Source organism: Pongo pygmaeus, chromosome 1 (assembly GCF_028885625.2).
Source record: "Pongo pygmaeus isolate AG05252 chromosome 1, NHGRI_mPonPyg2-v2.0_pri, whole genome shotgun sequence".
NCBI lineage: Eukaryota > Metazoa > Chordata > Mammalia > Primates > Hominidae > Pongo > Pongo pygmaeus.
The window spans coordinates 179592082-179608709 of record NC_072373.2 but is presented as its reverse complement, the minus strand read 5'-3'; the positions used below and the strand labels follow the sequence as shown (position 1 = coordinate 179608709).

The 16628-nt window shown below is 34.1% G+C and overlaps 1 protein-coding gene across 1 annotated transcript in view; it reads right to left on the bottom strand.

The window, feature by feature from the left end:
* Positions 1-16628, bottom strand: part of FAF1 (Fas associated factor 1) — a 534220-nt gene that overhangs the window by 416692 nt on the left and 100900 nt on the right. The window contains exon 2 of the mRNA XM_054488490.2: positions 10553-10621. Within this exon, the coding sequence (XP_054344465.1) occupies positions 10553-10621 (69 nt within the window). The remainder of the gene's footprint in view (positions 1-10552; positions 10622-16628) is intronic.

The following is a 16628-nucleotide window of genomic DNA, read 5'->3' as shown; positions in this document are numbered from 1 at the left end:
AGACAATACCTAAGCCAGATGGGTAATTACAGCAAAGAAATATAAACTATGCCAGAAATTTTAAAAAAAAATACAGTAACAGAGATGAAGAATGTCCACAATAGTCTCATCAGTAGAACTGACACAGTCAAGGAAAGAATAAGTGAAATTGAAGATAGATCTATAGAAATTACTAGAGCTACAGAAATTACTCAAACTGAAACACACTGAAAAGAACAAACAAAAGCTGTAGAACAAAAAACAAACTATTTAATACATGCATAGTCAGAATCTTAGAAAGGGGAGAGAGAAAGAAAAGAAAAAAAAATCATGAATTTTCAAAACCAACTAGAGGGAGCTGGTGGGCTCACAACATTGTGAATACACTAAAAATCCCTGAATTGTATGTTTTAAAATGGTTAACTGTATATTATATAAATTTCTCCTCAATAAAAAAGAAAAATATTTCAAAATCACAAATCCAAGAGCACCAACAGCACCCAAGGCTATAAGATTTTAGAAACACACACACAAATGCACATATACACACACACACACACACACACACACACACCCCTCTAGGACACACACACACCCCTCTAGGCATATCATATTCAAACTGTGAAAAACAAACACAAAGAAACATCTTTAAAAAGGCTGTCAACACAGAATTCCATATCCAGTGAAAGCATCTTTCAAAAATGAAGAAATAAAAACTTCCCCAAACAAAAAACTGAGAATTTATTGCCAACCAATGTACTCTACAAGAAATGCTAAAGTAGTTCACCCAGAAAGAATATTATGCCAGACAAAAACTTAAACTTATACCAAAAAATAACTTTAAAAAAACACTGGAAATAAAACAAATGATAATAAAATTAAATTAACTTTCTCCCCACATTTAATTGCTTGAACAGATAACTGACTACCAGAAGTAAAAACAGTAGTAAAATATTATGTTCCTGGCATATGCAAAAGTAAATTGCATGACAAAAATAATACAAAAAAAGTGCGAGAAGAATTGGAAATATAATGCCATATAGGGCTGTTAAATGAAGCAGTATTATTACCTAACTGTAGATTCTGTCTGATTATATTGTAAAACCTAGGATAACTACTAAAAATAATTTTAAGAGGTATAATTATGTCAATGGAGAATAAAAAATTCATTGGCAAAAGTTTAATAAGAAACAGGATATTTGCATAGTCTCAAAATATTTCCCACAAGATATTTACTAATTACAAAGGGAAGCATGGTAACTCTCCATTGGAGAAAACTGGGAGACGCTATCTTAACCACATGTCAAAGTTAACAGCACCAGTAATAACACATATTGACATCATGTACCTCCTGTTACACTCAGAAAAATACAAAATCACACCTGTGATATTCTTTCCAAGAATGCATAAACTCACTCTCTCATGAAAAAACATCAGACAAACCCAAACTGAGGAACATGCTCCAAAATACCTGATCAGTAATCTCTCAAAGTGTCAAGGTCATGGAACAAGGAATGACTGAAGAATTAGCACAGGTTGGAAGAGGCTACAGAGACGTGAAAACTAAATGCATTGTGGACATTAAATGTGATCTTGAACCAGAAAAAGCACATTAGTAGAAAATCTAGTAATAGTCAAATAAGGTCAGTAGTTTAGTTAATAATATTGTACTAGGCCAGGCGCGGTGGCTCATGCCTGTAATCCCAGAACTTTGGGAGGCCAGGGTGGGTGGATCACGAGGTCAGGAGTTCGAGACCAGCCTGGCCAATATGGTGAAACCCCGCCTCTACTAAAAATACACACACACAAAATTACCCAGGAGTGGTGGCAGATGCCTGTAATCCCAGCTACTCAGGAGGCTGAGGCAGGAGAATTGCTTGAACCCGGGAAGTGGAGGTTGCAGTGAGCCAAGATCACACCACTGCAATACAGCCTAGGCGACAGAGTGAGACTCTGTCTCAAAAAAAAAAAAAAAGAAAATTACCAATAGCACTATGCCAATTGTTGTGTACTGTATTTATAAGATGTTAACATTAGCAGAAGTTTGAAAAAGGGTATTTAGAGCTCTACGCTATTTTGCAATTTTTCTGTAGTTCCTTTACATTTTTAGATATCCTTGCATTCTAAACACACTGCTATCACTCATTATACATTTTAAAATATTAATCCTCTGTGCAGTAAATCAATTACTAAGAAAAAAATAAGTCCCAAAATTCAAGCATAGAATTTGTGAGAGTGCTATTGGACTTGCCACACTCCTAAAATATAGACTATATTTTAGTCTATACAGACTATATAGACTATAGTCTACTATACAGAATGACTGACTATATAGACTACTAACCTCTAGACTATATAGACTACTAACCTCTAGAACTATACGTCAGTTTTGGCATAAGTAAAACATAATAAATATCCTTGTTAAAAAAAAAAGAGTCAAAATGCCAACACATTGGTAACAACATAGCATTACATTAGAGCTACTTAAGTATCTTCAAAGACATCTACACAGCCGCTAGTCATGGCTTTATTAAAGGTATCATATAATGCATTTCCCCTGCTATGTCTATGAATCAAAGTGTACATTTATCAATACAGCTCTTCCTTACACACCCTAGCTGGAAATCATTTAAATCTTTTCAACAACGCATATTCTCTTTAAATGCAGAATTGTGTGTGTGAGGGAAAGAGGGAACAAAATAGTGTCAGGTGTCCCCACAGAAAGAATAGTCTGTTAAGGAATAAAAGGGATAAAACTTCGGGTCAGCTTTAAAGGAAAGATGAAATTTGGATAGTTCCTGAAGGGTTAGGAGCTACGAAAAAAAAAAAATTGAATGGTCAACAAGAAATAGAGGAAAACATCCAAGGGAGATCTATAATAGCAAAAAACTTAGAGGTAGAAACACATATGGCGCGTCTGAGAATATAGGCTAACTAGCTGGACTACGAAGCTATACATACTCCAGGAGTTATGGAAGCTCATTCATGATGAAGAGGAGGGGTTAAATGCTGGAACTTTCAACATTAAGCTAAAGAGGAAAGCCCAAATTCAGTAAGAGAGGCCTTTAAAGAACAATTCCATTATTCAGTTTCTTGTAACTAAAGGATACCTTGGAATCTGAAGAATTATATTTACCACACAGATAAATTTTAAACTTGGCTTTTTAAGATATAGAGCAAGTATGTGTTTGAGAGAAACTGAGTACATGCACAAGAGATAAAGAAGTATTTAGATGAGCATAATATAAAAATATAAAATATTAAAAAATAACTAAAGCATCAAATTAAATCAAATCCAAAAACATCTTATTAAAAGATAAAAAAATGAGTACCTGGCAGGTATAAGTAGGAAACAGAAATTTTGCACATGAACACTTTAATTAATATTTTACTTAAAGATATAGACGTATAACTAGAAATTTTAATAAATTATATTACCATTAAATAGCAAATTTTTAAAAAACTGACAGTATGAACAGGAATTTTAACTGTCATATTATTTTTTCTTTTCCAAGTACACACTGATTTATGTCAGCTGATTTTTGAAACTAGCAGGAAGAACTGCCAAAGACATCATATTTACAGGTATGCTAAACCACTGACTTTGCTACAATGATATTTTGTTTAAACTTCCAGTAATAGAAATAAATTAAATCAAGCTAACTTGTAGGTTAGTAAGCTTTAAAAAATATCAAGTACACAGCGCATCTGATTGATATGAACAAGCCTAAAAATGGAGCAATTTACATTTTTCCTTTTTTTTTTTGAGACAGTCTCACTCTGTCACCCAGGCTGTCGTGCAATGGTGCGATCTCAGCCCACTACAACTTCTGCTTTCCAGGTTCAAGTGATCCTCCTATCTCAGCCTCCTGAGCAGCTGGGACCATAGGTATGCGCCACCAAGCGGGGCTAATTTTTGTATTTTTTGGTAGAGACGAGGTTTTGCCATGTTGACCAGGCTGGTCTCAAACTAAGTGACCCACTCGCACTGGCTTCCCAAAGTGCTGGGCCTATAGGCGTGAGCCACTGCACCGAGTCTAAATTTATTTTCTTTTAAATATCCAAGTCATAAGTAGCATATGCTACTTCTTTCAGAATTAGCATAAAGCCTCTAAATTGGTTTTCCCGCTGTGAGCTGAATCCCTACTTCATTTAGTTTATTTTCTAAAACATATATTTATACTGTTAATTTACATAAGTACTACTAGATATCAAAAAACAGTACATATTAGCCACATTTCCAAATTGCATTCAACCATGGGCACCAGCATGTTCTGCTAGATGATTAACACAACACATTTTTAGTGGGTCCTAAAGCCTCTGAACTGTTGTCTACCATAGATTTTATAAAACAGATGTTTCTTTCATGCAATAAAGTAATTCTAGAACTAGATTATATTTATAGGAAAAGTGATATAACAGGTAGAGCAAGATCCAATGTAAAAATAAGCAGAAGGTAAAATTGCCATCAAGAAAAATTATGAACCTCAAAAGGTTTCAATTTGATCAGGTAAACCAACGTGAGTTTAGTGAACTGAAAATTTGATGTTTCTAAAAACTGAGATTTTCCTCGGAAAGGTAAAAAAAAAAAAAAAATTCTTTCATACCTATTTAATTACAGTTTAGCAGTGTTTTATCACCCCAAGTTTTCTCCTGAGAATCAGAACTGATAAAAACTTTCAAATAGATTAGGCTATATAATGAGCTTTCCTTATAGTAGAATGGCACAACCAAATATAAACAGGAAAGAAAAAAAGATTTGTATGACATGCTTAGAAAAACAATGCAAAGAAAAGATTCATGAAAAGTATTTCTCAAAACAGCCACAATAGGTAGAAATCATGTAATTTTACTAGTTAGATATCAAAACTAGCCCTTTCTTATTCCTTGGGTGTCTGGGTTATCCCGCTCTTTCCTCAAACCTTATGTTTGCCAGACAAGGAAAAGTAATATCAGCAAGAGTCAGAAGTCTTAACAGCAAAGACGTTCAAATATCCAAACAATAGAGAAAGAACAGACCTAAAAGTAAGCTTGCTAATAACTCAATCAGTCAAGTATTCTTTAGGCAATTACTATATGTCACAGACAAAATTAATAAGAAACACAATTCCCTTCCTCTAGAACTGAGAATCTATTTGAAAACAAAGCAGAAACATATTTAGAATAAAGCACCACTATGTGATTACAGCCAAACCTCAATATGACATTATTTGTAAGTGGTAGGAAGAAAAAAGCTAGTACAGAGAAGAAAAGCATACTAGGTAGGGAAAATGTGATAAGTAATCTTAAAATGTGGTTTACCGCTATGACAATTTCTCATGAACTGACAGGCCTGGGTTCAAAACTTTACCCCTTAACAGCTATGTGAGCTTGGACAGTTTACTTAACTTCATTAGCCCTCAGTTTCTCATCTGTATAATAAAACTAAAATTTACCTATTTACTTTTGGGGACTGCTGTGAGGATTAAGTGAAATAATGTAAGTGTATCACTGGACATGATGCCTAACACAAAATAAACCCTCAATTAAAGAAGAGACAATAGAAGATGAAATGGTTGTCAGGTTAAAAACAGAGAAATTGAAAAATTTTGTAAATAATGGGCCGTAGCAAAGAAGCAGAAATTGATATGATGAGCTATTCTTTCACAGTAACTTATCTTTTGTTGTAGCAAGCATCTGTGCAAATATAAACCAGTGTCTGATGGCCACTGATGAAGAGCAGTGCTCAATGCTTGGCTGCTTTCAGATGAGAACAGAGACTCATTATTATCAATGGTTAGTCTATTCATTCATAAAACTGCAGGTGTTCTAACACTGTATAAAGTAGAAAAGCAGTGCACATTTGAGGACCTCTACAGCCACATCCTGAGCAGAGTAGTGGAAGAAACTGTTACATGAAATTTTAGGGCAAACATTAAGATATGTTCCTTCAAAAGTGAAAATTGGAGGAAATTTCTCAAAGTACCTCAATGGATCTTAAAATGAGGCAGATTATGTGTAGTAAAATTTTCCTTAGTTTTGACTCTTCAGTGTACATGACTGTACTATAAGCTTCTATTAGTAAAAAATTATCTTCGAGGATTATTGTTACTCGAATTACTAAAAATTCAATGACAATATAGAAGCACATATGCGGATTTGTTTCACTCTTGTAGGTTGAAACATGTAGTTAAAGACAAATATAAGCACTCTGAATAGAGTCTTTCTTCAGCAAAACAGCAACGTCAGCACAGGCAGCAAACTACAGTAGAAATTGAGTGCAAAGTTCAAAAATCATTTCCTAAGAGTATCAAGTACTTAAAACGTAGTATGGCTAGGTTAATGTTTACTTTCACTTTATTTCACTTAACATTGGGTTATCAAGTATATGTCAGATATCTTTCCCTGGATCTGCTAGAGATTACTGGAAATTTTAATTTATTGAAGGAGTTTCATATCTAGAGACCGTGTGTAAAATAACTGGCAGAGCATCTTCTCCTGCCATCATCTACACTATAAAGTTGTCAAAATAATTTTTAATGGTATGTATACAAATGTTTCAAACTTATGAAGATCTATTAAAAATCTGTACTACTATTTATAATTGAATGCTATTCATGGAATTTTAACAAAAAATTAGGACATAATAGATCCTTCAGAAATACTTCATATATCATGGAAGCTTGAGTATAATCTAGGGTACAAACCCTTTATTTTATATGAGGAATTCAGAAGTTAGAGAGAAGTAACTTAGCCAAGGCCATACTCAATAAATTACTAAGAGGTCTGAAAAGCCAGGGCTCTTCATTCAATTAATGCAGTGTGTTTACCACTATAGCTAACATTTTGATTCGTCAAAATTACACAAGCCATATAGATTTTTATTCTCCCCTGGCCCAAATTCTTTCATAGTGAAAACAGAAAGTGAGACGTGGGCCAATTCTGGGGCCCAGATTAGAATTTATAATGTTCATGTAGCACACTTCCACGGAAAAAGACAGTCCTTTGGTAAAAGATTCTAACTCACTGTCACTAGTTCTTCCTTATGTACTTACAGTTCTGGATATAAATGGAAAATACTCATCTCAAGGGAGGAATCTCAGCTGTAATGACATTCATCTTCTCTTAACTCTAAGCGCAGGACAATGTGAAAAATGGTAACAGTTAGAGGGAGATAACCTTGGGAGAGACCTACAGGGTTCCTGTCAAGTAAAACAGTAGGCTGAGACATTTCCTAAAAGTATTAGTACATGTTACTTTGTTTTCAGAATTTTGATGTATATAATCTAACCTGCAGTTACCCCAAAATAAGTAGAGCCAACTGTAGAGTACTTAAAACATAGAGTTTGGAATACCTCTTTTGCAGACAGCAGCCCACATAACAAAAATAATGTGCCAAGTCTGGGAAAGTGACTAATAATCAGAACTCCTAGGATTGGGCTCTATTTTCATATAGAATAGCTGTTATCAGTGTGTTTAGATCTACAAAACAGCTAAAATATTTGCAATCACCGTTTTCTTAGGAAGTTACTTTGAGCATCCCTAATCCAAAAATCCAAAATCCAAAGTGCTCCAAAATCCTAAATCTTTTGAGTGCCAACATGATGTTCAAAAGGAAATGCTTGATGGAACATTTTGGATGATGTTTGACAGGAAATGCTCGATGGAACATTTTGGATGATGTTTGAAAGGAAATGCTCAACGGAACATTTTGGATTTTAGATTTTTGGATTAGCGATACTAATATTCAACAGTATAATGTAAATATACCAAAATCTGAAAAAATCCAAAATCTGGACATTCTTTTGGTCCCAAGCATTTCGGATAAGGATTATTTGACCTGTGTAATACACACGGATCAGAGACCATCTGTCTTATTGATTTTTCAGCACAATTCTCAAAGTTAGTGACTACATCTTGTTATATTTTTTAAGCCCCCACTGTAGCTAGCAAAAATCTGGATGCACTGTAAGCACTCAGTGCTCGCTGAATGTGTTTTTTTATTAGATTTTTTTTTAAGTTCACCACAATTCCAGATTGTAGTGCCTAACTCAGATTCCTTTACATTTCCCAAGCAAAAATGTGCACAAAAACACTGGAGGAGAGGTCCAAGTGATATGTGCAGGAAATATAAAATACAGACATGTCCGAGGTTAAAACTCAATTAATGCAAACTGTTCTGTAAATCCCAGAAAATGCAGATCAGTGATAGTCATAATTTAGAAACACAAAATATAACGCACAGGCAAAATATAGAGGACATCACATAAAGTTCCATGATGCTACTGAAAAGTTTAAACTAGTGATGGATTATTCAAAATATTTGTTTGATTTTTAAAAAACAACAAAGTGAATGCTGCATGAAAACAGGATAAATGATAAAATGTAAACAGCAAGATAGTTACAAAGCACAATAAATCTTTACTGTGAATAAAAGTGAATTATTTGTGAAGAAAAGCCAGCTAGGAGATAGATATATCTCAAAAGAAAGCCAAAAGTTAAGGTTCTGAAAGATAGCCTGATGTTTTTGCTTGGGCCTGATACAGTGTATGATTGCATTTCTGCACAAATATAACACCAGTGTTTTAACCCCAAGTGTTGTCAGAATATTCTCCAAAATAAAATAACTCAGAAATAGTGGAAGAGTACCTTACCATTCAATTATTCAACATTATCTGGGAAAATTCTCCTTTTACAATATTCTGCATAGGCTGTACTGATAAAATATTCACTACCAGTAAGTGTTTTAACCTTCAAAATTAATGGACATGAACCAATAGGAAGCAGATAAGGAAAGAACATACATTCATCCCCAAAACTGGTAATTCCTCCATTAAAGACTTGTACTCCCAGCCCACCATCACCCCTTCCTCTATTCCATATCCCTCTTACAAGTACCATGCAAGAGGGGCTTGGAGGAATTTTTAACCACCCCAATAATTTCCATCAGCCTCTCTAATAGACACTCCCAAAATATACAATTAAATAAAGCAAAGCATTTGTTATTGCAAAAGAAGACTCAAGAAACTTGGGAGCATCATTTCAATTAAGCCACTGCTCTTTCTCCCTTTCTCTACATGGCAATCATGGAGCTGTCACCTATATCATGCTTTGTTGGAGTATAACAACAATGGTTAAAAGCATGAATTTAGAGTCAAGCTATACAAATATTTCTAAATTTTGACAAGTACCAAAACACAAAAAAGATAAGGAAGCATTGGTTTAATGAAATGGAAATATCAAAAATATACATAGTTGGTAGAATTTTAAATTAGTAAAACCAATCTAGAAGTCCATTTGGTTAAAAGTATTCAAAACTCCAAAAATATGCATGTAATTTGACTCAGAAATTCAATTATGAATTGAATTGATTCAACTTCTTCTGAAAAAAATAGGTTAAATATGTAACATGTATATGCAGGAATGTTCTCTACAGTAATGTTCATAATAGCAAAATGCCACAAAAATCTTAAATACCCAACAGCATAGGACTAGTTGGTTAATTATGTTACAGTGACACTACGAAATACTATGCAAACATTAAAAAGAATGATGAACAGCCACAATTAAGTGAAAAATGCAGATTACAGAACAGAAGGTATAAAACAATCTCACTTGTATATTTTTTAAATTTAATCACATAATTATAGAAGATAATCTGGAATAATATACCTTAAAAATGTGAAACAATTATTACCTAAGTGACGGGATTAAAGATCATTAATATTTTCTTTGTAAATTTTTCATCTTATTTCATTACATTAGCATCATTACTTTTAATCTGAAAAGAAAAGCTTTTCATATTTTGAGTTTAAAAAAGTATTAAGTCTACATAAAGCACACAGACACCAAGAGTTAATTATGTAAGCCCACATAACATATGTGTGCATATATCTACCTATCTAAACTCACTTCTGTAAGTACACATCTTAAGTTTTGACTTTTGAAAATTAGCACTTCTTCAAAATTATAATTTAAACTTTTTTTTTTTAGCATTTCTAAGGCATTAAGAGACATCTGTGTCATCCTGACACAACCAATACTGCTCCAATGCCATTATACAATCCATTTTTGGTTTGCTTTGTAATAGGTGAATGTTTAGTGCTATGCTGTGCCTTGCTTTTTGATTATTGCCAAAAAAGAAAAAACTAAGCCACCTCTATAATATACTGCCCGAAGTTTCTAAGGAAAACCATAGCAGAATGCAACTACTTTAACAGCTTTAGAAAAGATTAATTATCAGTGAAGGCCCCAGAAGTGAGAAGGAAACATCAAATATGTTATTCAGACAGACAACTCTGACTCTTCTCTCCTTCCAAGCATCTCCACCAAAATACTACATGGGAAGATGAACCATAACACACAGTGAAATAAGAGAACAACTTTAAAAGTCATTTAAATTATCTAAGCATTCATAATAACTTAATACTGAGCTAAATATAAACTTCATATTAAAGACATGTCATTTAGGCTTTATTAACTCAGCTTAGAGTTATAGATGAGCTACAGTATACTGAACCCATCTATAAAAAATAAAGACATTCAAGAATTCATAAAATTTGATTACTCGTCAGAGAAAGAAAAAAGTACTTACCACTAAGTCCCAATTATTTTGTTCAAGCAATGTAATAGCTTCATCAATGTTTTCAATGCCAGTACATGCCTGGAAAGAAAGTAAATAAGCATTTTACATATAATTTTAGAAATAGGGAGGTAAATCAGACTTAAAAATATAAATAGCATAATATGTAATTTAAATTCAAATAGGTATACGAATAAAGCCAAAACACTAAAAGTTTAACACTTCTAAGCATTTTACATCTATGGTGTGAACATCGTTAATTACAAAGTAAATTTACATTGCTCTGAAAAAAAGAAAATAAAGCAGCAAAAGAAAGTATATTTAAATTTTGAGCTTTGATACCCAGGATAATCTCTAATTATCAAGAACAACTTTTAGTCAAAGATTCTGATGGGCAACCACATGTAAAACAAATGAATTTCAACCCATACCTTGCACTTTATATAAAAACTAACTCAAAATACATAACAGACCTAGACCTAAACTAAAATCTAAAACTATAAAACTTCTAGATCTGTGCTGTCTGATAGCCACTACCAGCCCGCTCTCTGGTAGCTGCTAGACACATGTGGCTAGTGAGTCCTTGAAATGTGGCTCAACTGAGTTAAGATGTGCTATAAGTACGAAATACACACCAGGTAAGACTTGGCACTAAAATTAAAAATGTAAGCTATCTCATTAATAATTTTTCCTCTGAATACATGTTGAAATGGAAATTTTTGACATACTAGCTTAAATAAAACATGTTAAAATTAATTTCGCACATTTCTTTTTACCCTTTTAACATAAATACTAAGAAAAAATTAACTACATATATGAAATCATATTTCTGGTGCTGTTCTCGAAAAAAATATATGAGGACATACTTGTGACCAGACTAAGCAAATATTAACTAGCAGGATGCCATTTTTAAGCTGGGCACATTAATAAAGTCAGCCATTCTCTGGTGACCCAGCTCAAGGCAGTGTAGGCATTTTATTCTCAGGTCACCAAACCAAATCCAACAGCACATCAAAAAGTAAATTAACCACAATTGAGTATATTTCATTCTTGGGATACAAGGTTGGTTTGACATATGATTCACCACATAAACAGAATTAAAAGCAAAAACCACACAATCATCTCAATACATGCAGAAAAAGCTTTCAATAAAACCCAACATCCCTTTACAATGAAACCCGTCAAGAAAGTAGGCATAAAAGGAACATATCACAAAACAGTAAGAGCCTAACTCACACCTAATATACTGAATGGACAAAAACTGAAAGCATTCCTCTTGAGAACTGAAACAAGGCAAGGATGTCCACTCTCACCACTTATATTCAACGTAGTACTGGAAGTGTTGGCCAGAGCAATCAACCAAGAGAAAGAAATAAAAGCTATCTAAATAGGAAAAGAAGAAGTCAAACTATCTCGCTTCATAAATAATATGATTCTGTATCTAGAAAACCCTAAAGACTGCAAAAAGGATCCTGGAACCGATAAACAACTTTAGTAAAGTTTCAAGACACAAAAATCGATGTACAAAAATCAGTAGCATTTCTACACACCAATAACACTCCAGCTGAAAGCCAAATCAAGAATATAATCCCATTTACAATAGCCACAAAGAAAATGAAATACCTAGGAATATGGTTAACCAAGGAGATGAAAGATCTCTACAAGGAGAACTACAGAACACTGCTGAAAGAAATCAGAGACAACACAAATAAAAAACATTCCATGCTCACAGGTTGGAAGAATCATTATCATTAAAATGGCCACACTGCCCAATGCAATCCAGAGATTCAATGCTATTCCTATCAAACTACCAATGTTATTTGTCACAAACTAGAAAAAACTAAAATTCATATGGAATCAAAACAGAGCCCAAATAGCCAAAGTAATCCTAAGCAAAAAGAACAAAGCTGGAGGCATCACATTATCCAACTTCAAACTATACTGTAAGGATACAATAATCAAAACAGCATGGAATCGATACAAAAACAGACATAAATACTCATGGAACAGAATAGAGAACCCAGCAATAAAGCTGCTTGCACACCTACAGCCATTTGATCTTCAACAAAGCCTACAAAAATAAGCAATGGGGAAAGGACTGCCTATTGAATAAACAGTGCTGGGATAGCTGGCTACCCATGTACAGAAGAATGACACTAGACCCCTACTTTTCACCATATACAAAAATTAACTCAGGATGAATTAAAGATTTAAATGTAAGACCTCAAACTATAAGAATCTAGAAGAAAACCTAAGAAATGTCATTCTGGACATCAATCTTGGCAAAGAATTTACTACTAAGTTATCAAAATCAACTGCAACCAAAACCAAAATTCACAAGTTGGACCTAATTAAACTAAAGAGCTTCTGCACAGCAAAAGAAACTATCAACAGAGTAAACAGACAACCTACAGAATAGGATAAAATATTCACAAACTACACATCTGACAAGATCTAATATCCAGAATCTATAAGCAACTTAAATCAACAAGCAAAAGACAAGTAACCCCATCAAAAAATGGGCAAAGGACATGAACAGACACTTCTCAAGAGAACACATACACATGGCCAACAAACATGAAAAAATGTTCCACATCACCAATCACAGGGAAATGCAAATCAAAACTACAATGACATACCATCTCACACCAGTCAAAGTGACTATTATTAAAATATATTTTTTGAAAAACAGATGCTAGTGAGGCCGCAGATATAAAGGGAATATTTATACACTGTTGGTGGGAATACAACTTAGTGCAGCTACTACAAAAGCAGTTTGTAGATTTCTCAACTTAAAACAGCATTTAACTCAGCAATCCCTATGTATATATTAAAAAAAAAAATTCATTGTACCAAAAAGACAAATGCACTCACACGTTAATCGCAGCGCTATTCACAATAGCAAAGACATGGAATCAACCCATGTGCCCATCAACAGTGGACTGGATAAAGAAAATGTGGCATGTATACACTGTGGAATACTATGCAGCCATCAAGAGAACTACATCATGTCCTTTGCAGCAACATGGATTAAGCTGGAACCCATAATCCTAAGCGAATTAATGCAGAAAGAAAAAACAACACACCACATTTTCTCACTTATACTTCAAGCATCACATAATATATATAGGTAATACAACTTCTATCTGTACTCCCTGAATCTAAAACAAAAGTTGAAAAACAAAACACTAGTAGACCACAGATTAAAAACAAGAGACTGCTATGGATTGAATATCTGTATCCTCCTATGGTGACATCCTAAAATCCACTATGATGGTATTTGGAGATGAGGTCTTTGAGAGGTAACTAGGATTAGATGAGGTTATGAAGGTAGAACCTTCATGATAGGATTAGTGCCCTTACATGGATGAATCTGGAGGCCATTATCCTTAGTGAAATGACCCCGAAACAGAAAGTCAAAAACCGTATGTTCTTACTTGTGAGAGTTAAACAATGGATACACATAAACATACAGACAGAGTAGAATGACAGACACTGGAGACTCCAAAATGTGGCAGGGCAGGAGGTAGTAAGGGACAAAAATGCTACTTATTGGGTACAATGTACACTATTCAGGTGATAGGTACACTAAAAGCCCAAACTTTACCACTACACAATATATCCATGTAACATAACTGCACTTGTACTCCTAAGTCCATAAAAATAAAAAGTTATTTAAAAAAAAGATTAATGCCCTTGTAAGAAGAGATACCAAAGAACTTGTTTTGAGCTTGAAAGACTAGAAAGGAAAACTAAATAATTAAAAAAAAAATTTCTGTCTCCCTCACCACCCCATCAGGTGAGAACACAGCAAGACAGCAGCCATCTGCAAGTCAGAAAGAGAGCCCTCACCAGAAACTGACCACTCTGGGACCCTGATGACACACAATCAGCTTTCAGAACTACAAGGAGATAAATGTCTTTTGTTGAAGCCAACCAGACTATTGTATTTTGTTATGATGGACCAATAGACTGACAGGAACCATTTGTGACAAAGAAAACAAAGTTACAAAAATAGTTTAGAAGTCATTAAACAAACAACTGCAACCCATAGAAAGCAACGGAAAAAAAAAAACATGAGAATGAGAACCAATCTAACTTCCAGAGTTATCAATACTGCATGTTTTAAATGTCCATTTAAATATATGTAAAGTATGCAGAGAAGCAACAAAGTATGTGGCCCATTCAAGAGAGAAATTAACAGAAGCTGTACAGAGGAAAAACAGACATCTGACTCAGTAGACAAAGTCTATCAATCATCATCTTAAACATACTTATAGAGCTAAAATATCACGAACAAAAAGCTAAAAGAAATCAGAGGAATAAAGTGTCCAAAATAGAGAACACTGGATAGAGAGTAGAATGATGGTAACGAGCAACTGGCAAGGGCAGTGGGCAGAGGAGAATAAAGATGGGATAGTTAATGGGTACACAAACACAGTCAGATAGAGGAACAAGATCTAGTATTTGTTAGCACAATAGAGTAACTGCACCTCACATCTTAATACTAACATCGAACGTAAATGGCCTAAATGCTCCACTTAAAAGATACAGAATGGGAGAATGGATAAGAATTCACCAACCAAATATCTGCTGTCTTCAAGAGACTCACCTAACACATAAAGACTCACATAAACTTAAGGTAAAGGGGAAAGATATTCCAGGCAAATGGACACCAAAAGCAAGCAAGAGTAGCTATTCTTACATGAGAAAAAAACAAACTTTAAAGCAACAACAGTTAAAAAAGACAAAAAGGGACATTATATAATGATAAAGGGACTAGTACAACAGGAAAATATTACAATGCTAAATATATATACACCAAACACTGGAGCTCCCATTTATAAAAGCTCTAGGAAATGAGATGATGGCAACACAGTAATAGCGGGAGACTTCAATATTCCACTGACAGCACTAGACAAAAAGTCAACAAAGAAACAATGGACTTAAACTATACCCTAGAACAAATGGACTTAACAGACATTTACAGAACATTCTACCCAACAACTGCAGAATACACATTCTATTCATCAGTACATGGAACATTCTCCAAGATAGGCCATATGGTAGGCCATAAAATGAGTTCCAATCAATTTAAGAAAATCAAAATTATATCAAGTATTCCGTCAGACCACAGTGGAATAAAATTGGAAATCTACTCCAAAAAAAGCCCTCGAAACCATGCAAATACATGGAAATTAAATAATCCGCTCCTGAATGATCTTTGGGTCAACAATGAAATCAAAATGGAAACTAAAAAATTCTTTGAACTTAACAATAATAATGACACAACCTATCAAAACCTCTGGGATACAGCAAAAGTGGTACTAAGAGGAAAGTTCATACCATTAAATGCCTAGATCAAAAAGTCTCAAAGAGCACAAATGGACAATCTAAAGTCATACCTCAAGAAACTAGATAAACAAGAAGAAAACAAACCCAAACCCAGCAGAAAAAAATAAACAACCAAGATCAGAGCAGAACTAAATGAAATTGAAACAAACAAAAATACAAAAGATAAATGAAACAAAAAGCTGGTTCTTTGAAAAGATGAACACAATTCACAGACCATTACCGAGATTAAGCAAAAGAAAAGATCCAACTAAGCTCAATTACAAATGAAAGGGGAGATATTACAACTGATACTAACCAAATCCAACTGCATATCAAAATGAGAATCCACCATGATCAAGTGAGTTTCATACCAGGGATGCTAGGATGGTTTAATATACACAAGTCAATAAATGTGATACACCACATAAACAAAATTAAAAACAAAAATCACATGATAATCTCAATAGATGCAGGAAAAGCAATTGAGAAAATCCAGCATCCCTCTGCGATTAAAACCCTCAGCAAAATCAGCATAGAAAGGACATACCTTAAGGTAATGACAAACCCACAGCCGACATTATACTGAAGTTCCGGCAAAAGCTGAAAGCATTCCCCCTGAGAACTGGAACAAGATAAGGATGCCCATTTTCACCACTTCTATTCAACATAGTACTGGAAGTCCTAGCCAGAGCAATCAGACAAGAGAAAGAAATAAAGCACATCCAAATCAGTAAAGACAAAGTCAAACTGTTGA